This window comes from Gobio gobio (genome assembly GCF_949357685.1).
Source record: "Gobio gobio genome assembly, chromosome: 15".
Lineage (NCBI taxonomy): Eukaryota > Metazoa > Chordata > Actinopteri > Cypriniformes > Gobionidae > Gobio > Gobio gobio.
Window position 1 is genome coordinate 16,413,819 of NC_137108.1, and position 22,450 is coordinate 16,436,268.

Genomic DNA, 22,450 nt, shown 5'->3' on the forward strand with positions numbered 1-22,450 from the left:
CGGTTAATAATGTTATTTTATCGTTCTCTTTAATATTTTAATTTGGCAGTGACCAATCATGAATTGAGTAGTACAGCGTGTGACGTTGACGGATCAAGCGTGAGTGAAATGCCCGCGCACCAGATATCTATGAATCTACCGTCAGTGCAGAGCGCGCATTCATGCCTCAAGTACATTTCGTTACCCACTGAGGTCTACAATGAATGTGCAGGAATTGGAGGACATTCTTTTCGTACGTTTAAATAAGTAGTACGGACTTTAAGCTCAAATAGTCTGATTTAGGCTAGTTTGTGGATTTCGTTTAAGCCTATCCAAGTAGGCTATAGCATCTATCGAACATTTTTCCTATAGTCTTTCAGATTGCCAATACAGGTCAATGTTTTCTATATAGACGGTTGATGCTTCGTATTAAATGGTATGTTAGATTGCATTAAATGATCAAGCTTTATTAGCTGACTGAATTTGATTATGTGATGCAAGGACGTGTTGCGCAGTGTTTGCTTTGAAATTACCAGTTGACGGTGCATTAAAAGAGCAATGGTTATCCAGTTTATTTATTCTTTATTCATGCATTTTTTAAAACAAGTCGTGTTGAAAAAGTTATGTACAAAGAATGTTATCACTCTTCTGAAAAGAATTAGGCATATAGAGGGCCACTTTCCGCTCCATTAAAACAGGTCAATATTTGTCCCGCTGTTTATGCTTTGTAATTAATGCATGTATTTCTGTTGTGGTTTTAAAAATGTTATGAAATAAATATTCAAGTTTAATTATCATGCGTTATAGGCTATTATTATTGAGTGAAAATAAGTCTTTATTCATACATATTTGTTTAAAGTATAGGCTAAATTAAAATAACGTTATTAACCGTTATTTTTTCAAATCAAACCGTTTTCGGAACAGTAATGTTTAATGAGAAACGCAAAAACGGAAACGTTAAAATATCGATTCTGCTCGGAGTGAACCGATTGATATTTTTTTTCAGTTTTTAAGCCCTGGTTGTCCCCATTCTCTTAATGAGTAATGGGTTTGTTTTGGGCATAACGTGCAACAAACCAACCAAGAGGCTCATTTCCCATTCCCTTTAAAAGCCAGTTGTGCTCACGCCAATTCTGATACATGCAATGACTATCCATTATGTCATGTAGGCACTTTTATCTTTATGTACACAATAATAATCTTTTACATTTTAATCCTTTAATTTTTCATATTTAAAAATGTTTGTGTGTTGCTGTGCATCCCTATGTGTGTGTGTGTGTGTGTGTGTGTGTGTGTGTGTGTGTGTGTGTGTGTGTGTGTGTGTGTGTGTGTGTGTGTGTGTGTGTGTAAAAAGCAGAGTGTACGCGCGTTGTGCACCAGCCTATAGGCACATATTACTAATGCGCTCTTTAAATAGCAAAAAAATATTGTGCTATTGACTTTAGACCAGGTTTTTGTAGGTTAATGGGGAAGTTTCATTTGCCTCAAAATAACGCGATAATGCGCCTGAACACACCTCATTTTCAGACCAGGACATGATAATGATAACTGAGTCGGGATGAAACTAGCAAAAAACACACCCGCATTGAGCCGGGTGTATGATAGGGCACAGAGAGTGGAGTCATGGGAGTTGTCGTCTTCACCTCCACAGCTGTTTTTGCTTTATAGGGTATATCTTTGGCGACAAAACCCACAGCAAATGATGCTGAAAAACAACAGTGGCTTGCTAAACACTACCAGAGAGAGGCTTAGGGTAAGGACAGGCGAAGCAATGTCACGGGCAGAGTCACTGATTAAAATTGTGGATTTCTCTGGATTTAAACATTGTTGGAAACTTGAGATAATACAAGAACGCAATTCAACAAAACATTGTTCTAGAGTTTTTTTATTGCAAAAATGTACCTTTAACATTCATAAATCAAGAAATATTAACTTTACTTAAAAAAAATAAAATTTAAATATCAAAATTAAGGGTTTGAAGCTTAAAACAAGAAAAAAAGTGGGGTATGACAATGTTCTTGTTTACTTGGAAGCATAAACTCTTAATTTTGATTTAACATAAGACTTAATAGCTGAAGTAATTTTGCTTTAGTAAATGTTTCTTGATTTAGGAATTTTCAGATATTTGTACTGGAAAACCTAGTAGGATAATCTCTTTTGAACCAGCACACAATGGGCTGAGCCAAATCAAATGTGTTAAAGCAGTCTTTCAAATAATCCTACAGGCTCTTTTTATATGAAGAAAAGTCTCCTGTAACCTCACCTGAGATTCTCCACCTCCTGTTTCCTCAAGGGTGATGAGGGAGCAGCGGGAATGAACTTATCTCCCTCTTGGGTCTTCCCACTGTCAGTCAAAGAAAAAATCCAATTCACCAGATCATCGCTAAACAGCATCAAAGGGTGAGAAGAGTATCTGACAAGTTCTGAAATGTGTTCAGCAAATTCAATCTTCAACTGTATTCAATCTAGTCTGGGATCTGTTATTGTCGGCATTGGGGTTGCATGTACCTGCAGGCATCGCTGGTCTCGCTGCCGCTTTCTGTGCTGCCCAACTGACTGCAACTCTTGGAGCCACTGTCTGGTTTGCTGTCATGCTGCTGGTGCTCGGGCAGCAGGAGCAACGCGTTACGCAGACAGATTGCTGCAAACTCCATACTGGCTACTGGGATTGCTGCTGACTGGCCTTCACTGCACACAAATACAGGTGTGCAAATCCATTTTAGCATAGAAGTGCATCAGAAAGACTGGGGATTTAATAAGCTGGAGACCTAAAAGGCGTGATATACATTTGCATGGAGTCACTTAATGTCTTTGAATGCTCCTTCTGTGAAGAAGTGCAACAGGATGACATCTTCTGGAGAAACTCTGACATTACAGTACTTTCACCAATTTGAAACCATTAGTATGTAATGGCCCATGAAGTAAAATCAATCTTCCTCACCTGTAGATGGTGTTTTGCGTGGACTGTGACGCTAGGACAATTTTGCGATGGTAGCCCTGCCCAACAACAGCCTGCACAATCCCCTTTTTACTGGGTAAACCTTTAGTTTCCTGCTCCGAACTCTGAAGGAAAAATAAAAAAAGGTTTATTTATTCAAGTAACAACTCCAATATGTCAAGGATATAAAACCTCAAATGGTTCTAAAAATCCTTAACTCATTACCCGAAGCATTTCTTACTTTAAAAGATCTTAAAGACTTTCTTAAAGACTGCGTTTCTCAAAAGAGAATATTGGTGGTAATATGCTTTTGGGAAACAGCCTTGGTCATACCAAGTTTTCAGATTCAACTGCCAAAAACAAAACAAATGCACCACCATCTGAAAAATATTGTATGCATTTTTTTTATACTTTGGTGTCATTTCAGCATTTGGTGTGAACAGGCCTTTAAACGAGGCAAAACAAATGTACAGTACCGTTCAAAAGTGTGGGGTTGCTAAAATGTATAAAAGGTTTTTGTCAAATAGGATTTTATTCAAACATCGAAAAGCCTTGAAATAATTTCTAGGTAATGTCCAGTTCCAGGATTCATTTCCTGGAAGTGATCTTTGACTCTTCACTATTTTTGATAAACAAATTAATGCTGTTATTAGAGGAAGTTTTTTTCCATTTAAGATCTATTGCAAAACTGAAGCATCTCCTTTCAAGCAAAGATTTAGAAGTTGTGATTGTGTAACATCACGATTAGATTATTACAACTCTCTTTATTCCGGTCTCCCTCAGTCTTCAGTCTCACGATTGCAAGTTGTTCAAAATGCGGTTGCTAGACTGCTGACTGGGTTGAAAAAGAGGGACCACATCTCCCCTATTTTAGCACCTCTTCACTGGCTTCCCATTAAATTTAGAGTTGATTTTAAAATCCTTATGTTTATATATAAGGTGTTGTCTGTCCGTGCACCAAGGTATACAAGTGATACTGTGCCTCGGTGTCGCTATAAATCAAAGGGTGATCGGGCCTTTTCTGTAGCTGGGCCCAAGCTTTGGAATGGTCTCCCCAATAATGTGAGGTCTGCTCCTTCATTGGACATTTTAAAATCTATTCTTAAATCGTATTTTTATTCTTTAGCGTTTGAAAACCTGTAATTATTTTTGTATATAGCTTTGTACTCTGTACAGCACTTTGGATCAATCCATATTGTGTTTAAATGTGCTTTATAAATAAAGGTTGTTGTTGAATACGTGTAGCGTTACACCCCTACTTAATATTATTTTATTTATCTGTTATATTAAAGAGACCATTTTGAAGGATGTTAGTTGACTTATGCTATTTCTGAGCACTTGAGCTTAACTGAGACTTGAGGGTTTGTAGATGTTTAAGAGGCTGTTTTTTTTTTTTAAGAAAATAAACGCGATTGCTCTCCTCACAAATCAACTGTTTCTTGTTTTTCACTGCCATGTCTCTTAAGTGTTGAGGACTAGTGCATCTTTGAGCCAACATTCAGTATGAGTAAAATACTTAAAGGACAACTCCGGTGAAAAATGAACCTAGGGGTACTTAACACATGGTTAACGAGTAGACCGTTCTCCGGGATGCATTTTCATGAAAATCGAATGTAAAGAGTTTTATCTCTAAAAACAGATTAGCTTTACATTACATATATGGGGCATAGAATAAGTAATATTAAATCGCTAGTTAATACCAGTAACAAGGCTCAAAATAGCCTCGCACTAACACGGTAGCATAATGAGGGTCCCTACATGCAAACCGAAGCATTGAGAACTTTGTAAGTGTACAAACAGTTTAATAAGAAGATACTTTATAAGGACAGTACATTATGCAGTTTTTAAAAATAATATTTTTATTTATTTATTTTCTCTGTTGCGTTCAGTGCTTTCTTCCAGAAACAACGGACCATATGAGATTCCAAGTCACAGTTCATCACTTAGCACAGCGTTCGTGGCTCGGCTTGTCAAGACTGTTTTCCAAGATGACTCCTGTCTGTATACACGTAATGTACTGTCTTTATAAAGTATCTACTTATTAAACTGTTTGTACACTTACAAAGTTCTCAATGCTTCGGTTTGCATGTAGGGACCCTCATTATGCTACCGTGTTAGTGTGAGGCTATTTTGAGCCTTGTTAGTGGTATTAACTAGCGATTTAATTTTACTTATTCTGTGCCCCATATACTAGCGTTATAAGCTAATCTGTTTTTAGAGATAAAACTCTTTACATTCGATTTTCATGAAAACGCATCCCAGAGAACGATCTACTCGGTAACCATGTGTTAATTACCCCTAGGTTCATTTTTCACCGGAGTTGTCCTTTAAGTACTGTTAAAATCAGATACTCTTAAGACTTTTACTCAAAAGTGATATTGGAATTGGTGACTTCTAATGAAATAATTTCCGCTGTAAGGAATCTGTACTTTTACTTTGGTTTCGTTTTCAGGTACTCTTTACACCTGTCAATCTTACCAACCCGAAACGTTTGAATGGTAGTTTAAAGAGTTAGTTCACCCAAAAAAATAAATGTTGTCTTTAATTACAGCAGTTGTTCCAAACCTGCAAGACTTTCGTTCATCTTTGAATTAAATGCCTAATTTAAATCTGTTCATCATATAAAGTGATTGTGTCTCTTCAGAAAAATGTGGACTAAACCACTCAATTCATATGGATTAGTTTTATGATCTCTTTATGAAGAGTCAAAGTGTCCGATGCGTAGCCATCTATGGAGGGACAGAAAGCTCTCAGATTTCATCAAAAAGATCTTCATTTGTGTTACGAAGATGAATGAAAGTCTTACTGGCTTGGAACGACATGAGGGTGAGTAATTAATGACAGAATTTTCCTTTTTTGGTGAACTAACCCTTTAAGTATAGACATATTCCTGCCACATTTTGAAAAGCAGGGGGTTCTTTCACTTAAAATTTTAAAAACACATGTGGGTTAATGTCTGTACCCCTTTATTAGCTGTGATGCAGCATTCTGCGAGTCGGAGCCAGAGTCGAGGGCTGGAGTGATACACCTGCACCGCCTCCATCAGACACTCAAACGCTGCCAGCGGTCGCCCGATATGAAGTAACTGAATCCCACAGTTATACAGCAACTCATAGCGCTTATTAGCTAACAGAGCACACATGGGGATGCCTGTGAACATCTTAGCTGCTGTGGAAAAAAAATTAAAATACGTTAATTTATCAAGGCTACATTTTTTTTCTTTCAAAAATCTGCTTATGATCTATTATGAAGGATGTAGGAGGTTTTCAATTCTCTTACACTGCCCATTACTGCCATCCCCAAGCTGGGCGCATGTGTTGTCATTTTCTTGAAGTGCTTTTTTAAAGTAAAACAGACCCAGGTTGTGCTTCCCCATGGCAAAATGGATACAACCAAGATTATTCCAGAACATACACCTCACACATTCACCTTCAATGGAAGAAGAAGAAGAAAAAAAAAACAAATCTGAGCAAAAACAAAAATCGCAGAAAAGAAAAACCTTTGACTGGAACATTTCAAGTGATTTGTGATTAATGGATACTTTTTTAACAAAACATTTACTGAAATTTCTATTGTGTATTTTAAATGTCTGATACCACTTCTTTGAATGAAAAGATTTAAATGATTATTGTGTACAAATATCTCAGATTGAATGGAAGAAATAGAAAGGGGGATCTATTTTTTCTTTGTAGAAGCACATATGGGTGTTTTTTAACAATAGTGCACATTATGGAGTTCATGTACCTGTTTTCAAGGGTCCTGGATGCTCTGCAATATTTGAACTGTTGAGCAGTTTAACAGCTTTACGATAATTTCCCCTCAAATATTCAAAATTACTCTTCAGGAAGAGAGAGGGCGCAGACTGAGGGAGGAATGTGTAAATACAGACAGTCAACGATAGTTACATTACAAGTGTATTACCCGTGCAGGTGTACCTGACTAATATTTACAGTATTTGCATGTATTGTGTGAATCTCCTCACATTTCCAGATGTGTTCATCACGGATTTGATTTCCCGTTTGCAGGCCTTCAGTGACTTCATCTGGATATAGGCTCGTACTTTATACTGCACACAAACATATCCAAAACAGCTTGGTTTTTAGACAATGTTGTTGTTGTTCATGGTTGCTAGCTGATCAGCATATATTGTGGACCCACTTTATATAAGGTGGCCTTAACTACTATGTACTAACATTTTAATTAATCATTTGATACAATGCACTTATTGTGTACATACATGTTTTTAAATTGTACTTACATTTAAAAAAAATAACCTGGATGTAATTACATCTGTAATTAATTTCAGTAGTTACGTTTATAATTACACTGCTGAAACCCTACACTTAAAACTTACCCGTACTACCACACCTGTCCCTAACTTTACCCGTATCCCACCTAGATATCAGTAGAAGTGTTTTGCAATACAACATACACAAGATAAGAATGTTGTACTTATTTGATGCAAGTACGTAATAGTTAAGGCCACCTAATATAAAGTGGGGCCTATATGGTTTTATATATTAGTTTAGAACTAATAAACAGTGCAACTCTATTGCAACCTTTATTATTTCAGGTTATGTTTAATCTGAGAGCTGTAATATTAATTATGCTCACTGCTCTCACCTGGTGCATCTTTGATTTAGCTGCCTCAATCATAGCTGTGAACTCTGCTTTCAGGACAGTAGATTCCTTATTCGTGCTGCTGGCGCTCTGTAAATGACAAATTATTCAAAAAGTTGAGAGAGCAGAATCTGGAGCAACAACTCTCAATTTAGCATCTCACAAAGTGGTTTTTTTTCTCAACACATTCTTTATTTTCTAGGGCAGGACCTGGTGAGCTACAGCCAGAGGTTTCGTTAAGTGAAAATGTTCCCCTTTACAAACATTGATCATTTAAAATGTTTTCTGTTACTTTGTCAGATAAAAAAGTAACACTTTATTTTAAGGTGACAGTTACACATTACTACATGCTACATTTACCATAGTAAATGATGTATAATTACAAGTAACTAACCCTAACAGTAACTCTATAGTAAGTACATGCAGTTAATTAATATTACGCAGTACTTATTTGAGTAAGTACAATGCAACTACGTCACCTTAAAATAAAGGGTTACACTTTATTTTAAGGTGTCATTGTTACAGTGTAATTATATATTTCAATACTGAGTAATATTGATTAACTACATGCACCTACTATAGGATTAGGGTAGGATTAGTTGCATGTAATTTACTGTTATTACTATAGTAAGTACATGTAATATATGTAACAAGGACACTGTAAAATAAAGTGTTACCGATAAAAATATAATAAGACACACTACTGTTCAAAAGGTTGGGGGCAGTAAGATTTATTTTTTAAATAAATAAATACTTTCATTCAGCAAGGACACATTAAATTAATCAAAAGTGACACTAAAGACATGTTAAATATTTTTTATTTTGGTAACACTTTACAGTTCTCATTAGTTAATTTTTTTTAATGCATTTATTACCATTAATTGACAATGAGCAATACATTTGTATTTATTATTCTTTGTTAACATTATTTAATAAAAATTACAATTGTTCATTGGTAGTTCATGTTATCTAAGGTCCATTAAATAATATTAACAGATACAACTTTTGATTTTGATTAAACATGTATTAGTAAATGTAGAAATTAACATTAACTGAAATTAATAAATGCTTCAGAAGTATTATTCATCGTTATTTCATGTTAATTAATATAGTTAACTAATGTTGACAAACTGAACCTTATTTTAAAGTGTTACCTTTATTTCAATTAAGTGCTGTTCTTTTATTATTCAAAAGACGTATCACGGTTTCCCAAAGAATATTAAGCAGCACAACATTGATAATAATAATAATAAGAAGAAGAAGAAATTATTTTTTAGCAGCAAATTATCATATTAGAAAGACTTCTGCAGGATCACGTGACACTGAAAACTGCTGAAAATACAGTTTAGCCATCAAAGGAATCAATTACAATTTTAAAAATATTAAAATAAAAAATGGTTATTTAATAATATTCTGCAATATTACTAGTTTTACTGTACTTCTTATCAAATAAATGCAGCCTTGGTGAGCAAAAGGGACTACTAAATCACCCCAAACCTTTGAAAGTAAGTGAATTTGGTCTATTACATAGCATTCTCATTATGCCAATAAAGATTCAAATTAAAACATATCAGTTTTTTCTGAACTTAAGCTTATCAATCAAAAGAAAAAAACAACAATGACGGACAAATATCAGTAATGTTATATGAAAAATGCTCTTTGTGGAAGTTTTTCTTACAGAGGTTATCACTTTAAATAAAACAACAAGAACTAGTGAGACAGGAAGAAACAATCAAAACCTCAAATTATTTGGAAGGAGCCGTACATCTCTCACCTCTCCTTTGCCATTTTTGCTGTTCCCTTCCTTCACGGTGAGCTTCTCCAGCACGGCCAGCAGGTGCAGTGCCTTCTCTGGCTGGAAGGTGAGCAGGTACAGATCCACCAACAGGAAACATACGGCCTGAGCAAACCTTTCTTCTAGGACAGAGAAACCTATCAAGCCATGCCACACTACTGCACCAGCTAAAATCCCTAATACTTCTGGTGCTAGTGCAAGAACTCACTGTTGTACCACTCAACTCTCTCTCTCTCTCTCTCTCTGCAGTACTATAACAGTTTTTATTTGCATTCTTAAACATACCAAAAGGTTCAAGAAACTGGTAGAGCTTCTCCCCAATGGATATAGCTTCTGAATACTGTCGCATGTGGTAATGGATCACTGCTTGATTGTAGTAGAGGATACTGTTCTCGACGTCATCCAAACCGTCAATATCTTCCACGGCTGTGTGCATCTGCAGACAACAATTGAATATCAGTAATAACCCATAATAATAACAACAACTAGAGCTGCCCCCTAATAGTCGACTAATCGCTAGTCAACTAGAAGAGGCTTAGTCGTCCAAAAATGTTGATTAGTCGAAGAAGAAAAAAACCGTGTGGCGAAGACACGCAGTCCGTGTGGGGCAGATTGTTAACGCCGTGTCCTTGTGGTAATTTCAGTATGTCAGGCAGGAAATCTGAACGTTTGTCTATCATCCATCGAACTTACATATGGTAGCAACTTTACATGGCCACTCGCTCTCACATTAACCTAGATAAATGTGCGATAGCCTATTATTAGGCACATATCCAAGTGTTTGTGCGAAGTGTGGAAGCTATTCGCACACTTAAGCCGAAAGTATACTACGCATATGCGCACAGTCAAATGCAAAGCCTTGCAAAGTATACTTTTTTTGACTCGTACGCGTACACTGGCGTTCAACGCATGCGCAGTTTTGAGCAATCTCTCGCCAAGAGTTACAACCCATGTAAATACTGCAAAAAAATTAAGTGTGCATGTGCGACCTGTGCATACAAAGTACGCACGGTTACAAATATCTTCCGGTGTGCGCACAGTACGCGCGCGCATACTCTTCTGATGACGAAATTCACGTCACGCGCACTGTACGCTGAGCCTTGTGTACGCTTAAAAAGTGAAGTATAATCTGGCCTTTCCTGCATGACATGGAGGAATTCACTAGCATTTAACTTAAAATACTCTAGCCTAATATGTCATTCGAAACAGACTAATTTTATTTGTGTGCACTAACAATAACTAAATGTTGTGGTTTTGTAAAATAAAGAAAAGATGCTTTCTGCCATCTCGATCTCCATGAACTTGAGCGTGTAAAAAATAAACCGAAACTCAGCATGAACTTTCCTCAGACATGAGAAATACACCTACGAAATGTTGAAATATAAAAATCTTTTAATGGACAGATTCAAATCAAAAAAACTAATATTCTAAGATTGTTGTGAAATGTGCATATAGGTGCGTGCACTATTCTGCGGAGATGGGGAGTCAGCATTATCAACTTCATCACTGCAGCCGAAAACACAGAAAACACTAGTATATCAATTAATTATTAAAATGTTCAGACAGTCTCCTTGCTGTTTTTTTCACGACACATTCATAATCATTACTTTTGCCGGTGCGCTGTGACTAGCTTTATGCGTGCGTTTGAGCGCTTATTAGGCTATGTATAGGCAATTAAAGGCTGATTATTATGATATGGCTTATTATATACACGTGTGATTAGTTGACTAATCACTTAAAAGAACAACTAATAGTTGACTAGAAAAATCTTTAGTCGAGGGCAGCCCTAATAATACCTAATAATTATAATTGCATGCCAGTATTATTGATTTATTGAGCAACATGATGAAACAATGAGACAGAGACTAATGCAAAACCATACCTGATTCTTCAAGGTCATTAACATCTGCTTTAGGGTTCCAGTTGTTGTCTGCCCACTTTTATAAAACTCAGTGATTGCTTTATTCATTGTTATCTTGTAGTCATCTTTGTTCAGCTCCTGAAGGCTGTCAAGGTTTTTCAGGGACTCATCATAGCCTCCAGCCTAAAGAGACATCACAATAAGATATATATATATATATTAGTCAACTAATATTCATGCATACGACCACTTGCTCAGACAACTGAATTATAGTTATTTACATTAAAGGCCTCAAAAGCATTGGTTGCCATCTCTTTCTCTTGATCTGAGATCCCAGGGGACGAAATGTTGTCATGTTTCATGTCACCAGCTTGATCTTGAGAGGGGAAAAATGCAGTTAAGTGACAGATGTTTGAATCAACTGATGCAATACCTACTGACAGCATTCACTACAATCGCATATGACTGCAAACTACGCTTTCAACTGCTTTAAACTTTCAAAACAAGAATAACTTTGATCGTTGTAATGCAAGCTATCAAAACAAGGTACATTCAAAAGCCTAAAGGTCAAAAAAACGAAAACGTTAGTATTCTTATATATTTATAATATCATTAACTTATACAAACATAAATGACATTGTATTGCATGAACAAGCAGTATTAGGCCAGTTCACCAACGCAGTTAACTATCTGGTTAGGTCTCGTTAACACACCATCGTTATACATTTGAAACCTTTTAAATTAGATGTACACGGTTATAAAAATAATAATTTGTTTGTAAAAAATGATCTGTTTACATTCACGGCAGCGCTGAAGAACAGCTGCAGTGTTTATCAGACAGTCTGAATATAACACACGGCGCTTACCTGAGCCTGTTTCAGCCATTCCTTCAAATGCGTGGACACTAATTCGCTTTTACAACGGGTAAATATGTAAGTTAATTCCACTATTTTAATATATAGAAAGAAAAAGTGGAAGGTGTGTCTCTCCAGAGCAGATTCAGAACTCCGCCATGAATATTACCCACAACCACCGCGCGACGTTTTTTTTTAAACCAGCCTTTAAGTACGCGATCGCCACCTATTGTTTTGGAGGATGAACTTCTTCTTCTTCTTCTTTTGATGTTTTATGGCGGTTGGCAAACCAGCTTATGGTGCATATTCCGCCACCTACTGGGATGGAGTGTGAGGCTATCATATCGAGGGAAAAATATAATAATACAATAAAAAAGGAATTCAAGTGAAAACTACTTATATTTTTATTATATAACATTATTATTTTAAGGAAATGTATAAGAGCTTTATAACCAAGAACTGTTTAGCATGTTCTGTAATGTTGGAGAATTAAAGCTACACTATGTAACTTTTCCGTCCACTAGAGGTCGCCTGTTCAAAACAAAGGCGTAGTTTGATGACGGCACGTTTGAGCGCAGAATCTCGGGACCAAGCCTGTAGTGCTTCAGTCAGAAATTGAAGCTTTCGCGCCTCGATCGCCCCCCGGTGGCCGGTCCCAGTATAGCTCCTAAACCCCGCCTCCCCATGTATTAGAATGGGCGCGAGACACACTAAACTATTTAATTACACTTCAAATAATTGTTTCCTAAAGATGGTTTCTGTCATTTTAGGCAGTTTTTATTACAATAATTTCATTTCAAGTGTTCGTTTTTTAAATAAGTTTAGTTTTAGTGAGTTATTTGATGCTATAAAAACGAGGGGTGTGACGTCATGATTGACAGCTGAGATTGACGGCTTCTCTGAGTGAACTTGTCACTGAGGCACTAACGGACTTTTTTCTGGATTTTTGGGAGGAGATTGGAGCTTTAGCTTTAATTTCTACACTTCCATAACTGTTTATTTCACACCAAAATAATGAATTGTTCTGCATCTGCGAGAGTGTGGGCGGGCTTTTGATAATCGCGCCTCTACTTCCTGTTCTCTACTGCGCAACTCCGGTCCCGAGATCGCTACTGCGCAGACTCGGTCCCAAGATGTCAGCGCCGTGAGCGGGCCTATGAAAGCTTCAACTTTGGTCAGCGGAAGTCAATGAAGTCGCGTCGTCCATATTTTTTTACGGTCTATGCTCGGGACATGTGGTTTTCACCTCACAGCCGGTGGGAAACAGTCAGGATAGGACTCGGGCAGAAATCATGTTCATGGATGCGATTATTAGCATTACTGTAGTCTGAAGTAGAGCAGGAGCGAGTGTTGTGGAGCTGAGCAAGGCCGCAGGAGCGATTGAAGAGCGGGACTGTTATTATGGCATAGTCGCTGGCGGGACTTTTATTATGACACGGTTGCCGGCGGCACTTCCTCTTCTCCAGTCATGAGTCTGAGGTAACCCAACTCTGTTTATCGTATTAGATATATCTGAGTGTGTTGAAAAGGAAGTTATGACGTTCGCTCGGCGGCTGCTATGACACTTGTTCACACTGCAGTGAGAGTAAAGTGTTTCACTGAATAAAACCGGAGACCGAGGGTGACGCAGATATGACGCAATCGACAGGCGACTCCCTCACACGCATAGCTCACACGTCCCGGCTCCTCGGTTAAAATAGCAATTTTCTCACGATTTACAAATAGTTTAAAACATTTGGGATATTCTAAGTACTCAACTGAACAAAATATATAACACTGGCCTAGTGGTTTCTGGATATTTTTCTGCAAAAATCCTACATAGTTCACCTTTAATGGCATCCGATTTTAATTCCTCTTTTAACTGGAGTCTTTCCCTTTCAAATGCCCTATATTTGATCAAACATGCTCCACGGTTTCTGGAAGTCCGGATACAAGTTTCCTATCATCTGGATTGACTAGTGTCCAATTCTCAATCGAGATATAACTGTATCATCCCTTATATTACCCTGTTTATGTAAGCTATATTATACAAATGTGGCCCGTTGTGTCCTCTATCCCATTTCTCTTGCCCCATCTTTCTGACAGCTACTTTTATTAAGCCTTTCATTTCTTTCATTTCTACATAGGCCTATGTGAATGTCGATATTTGTATGCTTAAGAGCCTGTTTAAATATCCTATCTTGTTCACCTCCTCATTTCCCTCTACTCCAACATGAGCCGGCATCATCAAAATTCTGCTATAATTCTCAGTTGGCATATTCTGTACAAACTTTGTAGTACTTCCGGTAATATACACTATATTACCAAATGTTTTGGGACGCCTGCCTTTACATACACATGAACTTTAATGACATCCCATTCTTAATCCGTATGGTCTAATATGGAGTGGGTTAATATGGGTTTAATAAAAATATATTTTTTCAAAAGTTTTCAACAACATCTACTGCCTTCTGCATTTTCCTCCCTACATACTGCTGGTCCCTCCCTCTTTTTCACAGAGCTCCATCATCTGTGTATAGTGATTTGGAGGATGAACTGCAGCTAATAGTTAATTTACCCTTTCTGACCCAAATTGCTTTTATCTCAGTGGTTCCCAGTCCTGGAGTACATCCAGCACTGCACATTGTCTCCCTAATCAAACACCTGATTCAACTCATCAGTTCACTAATATAGATTCCATGACCTCAAAAATATGTGTTTTAGATAAGAGAGAAATAAGAAAATCTGCAGTGTAGCTTTAGGCTATATTTTGCCATGAGTTTCCTTAGTCAGTTCCCTATGGGTTTTTAGAATAGCATGTTGGATTTATGAGCAAACAAAGGTCTGGATCTCTACTCTCGTTCCAACCAAGACTAAAAACTATGACGATAACTATACCATTCACACCAACAAGGGACAATACCGTTTATTCCAAATGCACGCTTATGTTCAATCGTTATTTAAACAAATGTGTCCAAAGAAATCCATTGGCCCTGATGGCATTTCTTCCTTTTTATTAAAAGACTGTGCAGAGGAATTATCTCCGGCATGGTGCTCGATATTTCAAAGATCTATTGACTCCAAGGTAGTCCCAGCAATTTGGGAAAAGTCTATTATAATTCCTGAGCCAAAAATAGCCCGTCCTGCTGAGAATAATGATTTTAGACCAATTGCCCTTACATCAATAGTGATGAAATGTTTTGAGAAATGTATGGTGTAAATGTTAAGAGAAAATGTTCATAGTCACCTGGATCCACTTCAGTTTGTTTATAAGAAAGGAAAAGGAACAGGTGATGCTATCAATAGTTTGATGCATTTGGTTTTAGATCACCTGGAGGATTCAGATGCTTATGCACGAGCACTTTTTATTGAGTTTAGTTATATACTAAACTAGTATAGTTTAGTTTAGTATACTATACAACCACATGTTTTAATTAAAAAGTTAAAGCAGTTAGATGTAAATCCTACAATTATACAGTGGTATCACTCCTTTTTAACAAATAGAACTCAGAGAGTAAAAGTAAACAAGTTTATCACAAGTAAAGTACTGTAGTACTGGTGTTCCTCAAGGCTGTGTTAGCTCACCAGTTCTTTTTACACTATAATGTGGGCTCAATTTGGAGACCAAGTCAACACCTCAAACTCGTTGTTGTGCTCCTCAAACCATTCCTGAATCATTTTTGCTTTGTGGCAGGGCGCATTATCCTGCTGAAAGAGGCCACAGCCACCAAGGAATACTGTTTCCATGAAAGGGTGTACATACATGGTCTGCAGCAATGCTTAAGTAGGTGGTACGTGTCAAAGTAACATCCACATGGATGGCAGGACCCAAGGTTTCCCAGCAGAACATTGCCCAAAGCATCACACTGCCTCCGCCGGCTTGCCTTCTTCCCATAGTGCATCCTGGTGCCATGTGTTCCCCAGGTAAGCGACGCACACACATCCGGCACACATTTAAATCCACGTGATTTAAAAGAAATGTGATTCATCAGACCAGGCCACCTTCTTCCATTGTCTGTGGTCCAGTTTTGATGCTCACATGCCCACTGTTGCCGCTTTCGGCGGTGGACAGGGGTCAGCATGACTGGTTTGCGGCTATGCAGCCCCATACGCAACAAACTGCGATGCACTGTGTATTCTGACACCTTTCTATCAGAACCAGCATTAACTTCTTTAGCAATTTGAGCTACAGCTTGTCTAGACCACTTTTGATAGATACTGACCACTGCAGACCGGGAACACCCCACAAGAGCTGCAATTTTGGTGATGCTCTGACCCAGTCGTCTAGCCATCACAATTTGGCCTTGTCAAACTCGCTCAAATCCTTACGCTGCCTAATTTATGCCTAATCCCACCCACTAGCAGGTGCCATGATGAAGATATAATCAGTGTCATTCACTTCACCTGGCAGTTCATAATGTTATGCCTGATCGGTGTATGTTTGTCAATGGGTTTATTTTTTATTTTTGGTTACATGGCTTAAATAAGGTCAGAGGCCTATTGCACAAAACTAGGATAAGGGATTAAGCCGGGATATCTTGGTGATCCTGGCTCAATTTATCCGTGATCCGGTTGCACTAAAGCTGGATAGGGTGGCAGTTGGATGTTATGGTATAAATTACCATGGAGATTTATTCTGTGGAGCTAGCCTGCTCCAGACCAGAGGCCTATTGCACAAAACTAGGATAAGGGATTAAGCCGGGATATCTTGGTGATCCTGGCTCAATTTATCCGTGATCCGGTTGCACTAAAGCTGGATAGGGTGGCAGTTGGATGTTATGGTATAAATTACCATGGAGATTTATTCTGTGGAGCTAGCCTGCTCCAGACCAGGCTAAATTCCAGGATCTATTTAATCTCATCCCTTATGTCAGTCAGCAGTCACCACAAACGGAAACCAATAGTTATTCTACTGCCCACTATACATTGTTATCACATATAACTAGACCCACTGTCATTATTTAAACGTTTGTGATCATAATTTCAAAATCATTTTGGATAAATTATGATTTTTAGATGATGTTGCTATCATTGGATAATTTACGGTTTCCTATAGACTATAAGGCTATATATAAACATGATAGAATATTAGGGCCACAGAGGAAAAAAAAGAAAAGTCACAGACTTCGATAAATTAAGTCATAAATTGTAACCCGTTGTTTTAGAGGAGGACGGTTGTTAAAATGACAGCTGTGGGGCATTTCGTGGAATTGTTCTTCAGTATGGTTTCACAAACAAGGACATACTTAATCTTTTGGCACATCAGCGTCACATTGTCATAAGTATCAGGACTGTAAAAAGAATATGCATCTTTTCCGCAGAAAGAACCAGCCTCATAAATGTATGACTTTTTCCTTCTTCCTCAGTGTGGCCCTAATACTCGGTCGTATAAAATACACATTCCATATAAATATAAAAACACAAAGTGTAACATTAGGTTCCTTTATTGAATAAGGATAAAACAAAGCAGGTAAACCATCAGCTCCTTTCGAAACTGAAGTCACACAGTGACTCAACAATACAACAAAAGGATTATACAACAAAAGGATAAATACACATTCAAAGATAGAGATTATATAATATATAGAGATTATATAACACACCCCGCTTGTCTGCACACTGAAATAAATGCAGGACAAATCCATACACATCAACTGAACAGACAAATGAATGGATGCAGTAGCCTCCCTGCAAGCTTGTATTACACACAGTATACAGCACAAACATCATAAGAGGCCAAAAAAAAAAAAAATCAGTGGATAGCATAAGAAGCAGAGTACAACGGCTAAGATTAAACTGTAGCCTACTACTAAGCGTAGTAATTATGTAAGCCTTTGATAATAATTTATCAAAGCCTTATACAGTGTGATGGGGTTACTTTACACAATTTCACTCATATCTGTTGTCCATTTCAATTAAAAGTTAAACTGTTTCATAATCAGTGTACAACTGCATTTTTGGAGATGTGAATTAACTATTTGGATTGTAATTGTGATGTTTCAGCGGAGCGGTGAGTGTGTAATTGTGCACTACTTTCGCATTCTGGAGGTCTGCAATACTTTGCCATGCTTTTTCTCTTTGCTTTATCACTGTGTCGGTGTTGCCTTTCTTCTTAATTATGTATTTTACCTCCTCGTATGCCTCCATGAGGATTTGTGCCTCCAACGGGGAAAAGTACGCCGCTCTAGTTGCCATGGTGAATCAGTGAATCTGTGATCGGCGGCGGGTCTATTTGAGTGAGCCGTGAGCGCGCACCTATCCAAGATTGGTTTAACCTGGCTTGATGAATCCGTGTCTGCTCATCCTGGCTTGGTCTTTGTGCAACCAATTAAGCCTGGATGCACTTGTTTTGGCTTCATTGAGCTCAGCTCAGTCATTTATCCTGGATGTCTTAATTCTACTTTTGTGCAATGGGCCTCTGTAGTTAACACAAACTCAAAATATTTTGATGTTTTATTCTACGACATAAAATATATTATAATACTCCCTTGTGATTTTTTTTAAAGCATTTATTGAAACTGGCTAAATAAGACTACAGCGGTTGTTGGGGACATATAAACGTCCTGCATGCCAAACGGATAAACTCACATACTAGTCCGCTTTCACAACATTAGCCTATTGTCTTTATAATTGTGCTCTTGCAAACTATTCTAACTCAAACTGACAGGGAAAATGTTTTTTTAAAATAAAGACTGAAATTGTTGCCGGATGCTTAATGGTGGAGATGTTAAAGTAATGCAACTGTGGTGTAGTTCATTTATAGCCTACATTTAGCTATTACCTCTGGCAATTGTATTTAGGCTTCAAAACCTAAATTATAAGTTATTAAGTTATTTTGAGAAGATTATAATGATGTTCAAAACCAGTGGAGGGAAGGATTATTTATGTATAGTTTTAAGATACATATCTGTTTGAAGTACAACCCCAAATCAGAAAAGTTGGGACAGTATGGAAAACGCAAAAAAAAAAAAAAGAAGTGATTTCTAAATTTACTTTGACTTGTATTTCATTGCAGACAATATGAACACAAAATATTTAATGTTTTGTCTGGTCAACTTCATGTCATTTGTAAATATGCATCCTTTCCTGTCATTCAGACCTGCAACACATTTAAAAAAAAGTTGGGACAGTAAAGCATTTACCACTTTGTAATGTTGCCATTCCTTTTCACAACACTTAAAAGATGTTTAGGGACTGAAGACACCAAGTGATGAAGTGTTTCAGGTGTAATTTTGTCCCATTCTTCCTGCAAACAAGTCTTAAGGTGGGCAACAGTACGGGGTCTTCGTTGTCGCATTTTGCGCTTCAAAATGCGCCACACATTCTCTATTGGAGACAGGTCGGGACTGCAGGCAGGCCAGTCAAGTACCCTTACCCTCTTCCTCCGCAGCCAGGACTTTGTAATGTGTGCAGAATGTGGTTTTGCATTGTCTTGTTGAAATATGCATGGACGTCCCTGGAAAAGATGTCTTCTTGAAGGCAGCATATTATGCTCCAAAATCTCTGTACTTTTCAGCATTAATGGTGCCTTCACAGAAGTGCAAGTTACCTTTGCCAAGGGCACTGACACAACCCCATACCATGACAGACCCTGGCTTTTGGACTTGTTGCTGGTAACAGTCTGGATGATCCTTTTCTTCTTTGGTCCGGAGCACACGGCGTCCATTCCTCCCAAAAAATACCTCAAATACTGATTCATCTGACCACAGTACACGTTTCCACTGTGTGATGGTCCATCCCAGATGCCTCCGAGCCCAGAGAAGTCGACGGCGCTTCTGGACACTGTTAACATAGGGCTTCCTTTTGGCACAGTACAGTTTTAACTGGCATTTGTGGATGTAACTACGTATTGTGGTACTTGACAAAGGTTTGCCAAAGTAGTCCTGAGCCCATATGGTGATATCGCTTATAGATGAATGACGATTCTTGATGCAGTGCCGCCTGAGGGATCGGAGATCACAGTTGTTCAGCTTAGGCTTGTGCCCTTGTCCTTTACGCACTGAAATTCCTACAGATTCCTTGAATCTTTAAATTATGTTATGCACTGCTGAATGTGAAATATCCAAATCTCTTCCTATCTTTCTTTGAGGAACATTGTTTTTAAACATTTCAATAATTTTCTCACGTATTTGTTGGCAAACTGGCGATCCTCGGCCCATCTTTGCTCCTAAAGGATTAGACCTTTCTTGGATGCTGCTTTTGTACCAAATCATAATTACAATCACCTGTTGACATCACCTGTTTCAAATCACATCATTATTTAACCATTTTACCTCATTACTAGCCCTAAATGGCTCCTGTCCCAACTTTTTTTGAAATGTGTTGCAGGTCTGAATGACAGGAAAGGATGCATATTTACAAATGACATGAAGTTGACCAGACAAAACATTAAATATTTTGTGTTCATGTTGTCTGCAATGAAATACAAGTCAAAGTAAATTTAGAAATCACTTCTTTTTTTTTTTTTGCGCTTTCCATACTGTCCCAACTTTTTCTGATTTGGGGTTGTATATTTATGTGCATTGTGTCAAAGACAACTCATTATTTTTAAGGAACAATCATAGTTCTACTTATTAGCATACAATCTAGTGATTCAGATATGCAATCTGAGGGGCACCACATGACAAAAACCGTAAAGAAAAAAAGACAACAACAGTTATGAGCATTGAAATGGATAGAGAGTCTGAATGTTTCTGAAATTCTTGTAGAAACCACTAGATGTCGATAGTATCAAAGAAGTTGAATTGCTCCATCACTGTCCACTGTGCTGAAGCACAGTAGACGAAGTACCTCCTTCTCCAGAAGTCGCTGACGAGGACCTAGTATACCCAAGGGGGTAATCCTACACCCGGAAAGCGTACCTTCCATATAGCGTACCTGCTGTTAGCATTCCATTGACTCCCATTCATTTTGGCCTCACTTTGACAGCGAATAACTTTACATCTGAGGCGTTTAAAGACTCCATTTGTCCATTGTTTATTTCTAAAGAAACACGACAATGTATAATAGGCTCCATTACCTTGTATCTTACACTATTGCCCTAGAAGCCGTTTTTGTAAAAATAGGCTAACCATTGCATCATAACCACGTAGGGTTGCCAACTTCTGGAAAATAAAATAAGGGACAATCGTAGTTCTTTATAGGAAAATAAGGGACTCTCAATATATTTGTACTGTACCACACAGTGTATGTCATTTCAGTATCGGCAGTTAAGTGTGTGTATAAAAGTTTCTCAGACAAACACTTGGGTCATTCTGTGTCAAAATCAATCAGAAACTTTCCCGGCTCAAATTTTTGATTTTGTTAAATTTGTTTCTGAAGAAAGACAAACATAAATGAAGAAAAAAGACACAATATTAAATGTGATGGATGCATATTTACTGAGTATTTCAATATTTTGCAGTGGGGGTCGGAATTACATTTTTCACAGGGGTGTGAAAAAAGAAAGATGGCAGCATCATTATTTTATTTTCACACTGAGATTGGTAGGTCTATTAGGTAAATCGGTTGACTTTAGCTATCTTTGTTGCTTTAAATGCCAACGGTGACAGTTCAAAAATTGGAACAAAGCATTTCTTGTGTTTTTTGATCAAAGTTTGCACACCTGTAACTCATTTTGAAGATAACTCAATATCCTTTTAGATTCTAATTCTTAAAAAAAAAAATACTTTTAGTTTCTTATATTTTAAGGCCCAATAATTTACAGAGATATAGGGATCTCAATGTGGCTCCATGAGTAAATTGGTTCACATTTTCAATGTTCACACATTTTCTGAACAACAAATAATGTTGAAACATTTTTTTTGAACATTCCTGTCTGAGTGCCATCAATGCTATTTTTCCCATATTGTGCCTGTAACTCTAAAAGTATTAAATATATCTCAATATCCTTCTATATTCTCATTCTTAATTAACTTCTTTTGTAACCTTAATTTTAAAGGCCCTATGGTTCAGTCGTATAGATATAATGTTGCATGCTCAAATATATTACTATTTATTTTCTACACCAAAGGATATTAAATATCATCAACCTCTATTCAAAAATGATAAACTTAGAAGGTTTGTCAGGAAGATACATAGATGGCATAACATTTGAAAGCATAATAACTGAACATGGAAATTTCAGCCAATAAAACATTTGAACTAAATGTTGTTGCAACCATGTATGAATAAATGAAATTTTGGTGCTTGAGACTTTATTTGTTATTTTGCGTTTCAATAATGAGGTTAAAAACACGCTACACATTAGGCTACTTTGACTCTATTTAACAACATTAACTTACAATAGTGAAAGAAGAGAAACAAGAACGCGCAGTGATCTTAGATCATTTAATCCAGATATTTGAATCCAATCCGCAAATTAGTTTGAAGAACCAAATTAGCCAGACATCAGTTATCACGATGAAACGATCTGGGATCTGTCA

At 37.4% G+C, this 22,450-nt stretch overlaps 2 protein-coding genes across 7 annotated transcripts in view; one reads left to right on the top strand and one right to left on the bottom strand.

The window, feature by feature from the left end:
- The window catches only part of cnot10 (CCR4-NOT transcription complex, subunit 10), a 29,028-nt gene extending 16,725 nt beyond the window's left edge, over nt 1-12,303 (bottom strand). Inside the window, exons 1-13 of one of the 4 annotated variants that reach the window (XM_079837478.1) lie at nt 12,060-12,303; nt 11,475-11,569; nt 11,215-11,376; nt 9,618-9,768; nt 9,312-9,451; nt 7,541-7,627; nt 6,900-6,983; nt 6,662-6,779; nt 6,197-6,346; nt 5,880-6,085; nt 2,921-3,042; nt 2,488-2,667; nt 2,243-2,323 (exon numbers count right to left, since the gene is read on the bottom strand). In XM_079837478.1, the coding sequence (XP_079693604.1) occupies nt 2,243-2,323; nt 2,488-2,667; nt 2,921-3,042; nt 5,880-6,085; nt 6,197-6,346; nt 6,662-6,779; nt 6,900-6,983; nt 7,541-7,627; nt 9,312-9,451; nt 9,618-9,768; nt 11,215-11,376; nt 11,475-11,569; nt 12,060-12,078 (1,595 nt within the window). In that variant the 5' untranslated portion in view covers nt 12,079-12,303. Of the gene's footprint in view, nt 1-2,242; nt 2,363-2,487; nt 2,668-2,920; nt 3,043-5,879; nt 6,086-6,196; nt 6,347-6,661; nt 6,780-6,899; nt 6,984-7,540; nt 7,628-9,302; nt 9,452-9,617; nt 9,769-11,214; nt 11,377-11,474; nt 11,570-12,059 lie in introns of all 4 variants that reach the window. The other 3 variants (XM_079837476.1, XM_079837477.1, XM_079837475.1) reach the window with 3 other exon arrangements.
- Nucleotides 12,304-13,179: 876 nt separating this feature from the next.
- Nucleotides 13,180-22,450, top strand: part of LOC307138280 (putative ferric-chelate reductase 1) — a 30,032-nt gene continuing 20,761 nt past the window's right edge. For all 3 annotated transcript variants that reach the window (XM_079836499.1, XM_079836501.1, XM_079836497.1), the window contains exon 1: nt 13,180-13,526. The gene's annotated coding sequence lies outside the window, so the exon portion shown is untranslated. The remainder of the gene's footprint in view (nt 13,527-22,450) is intronic.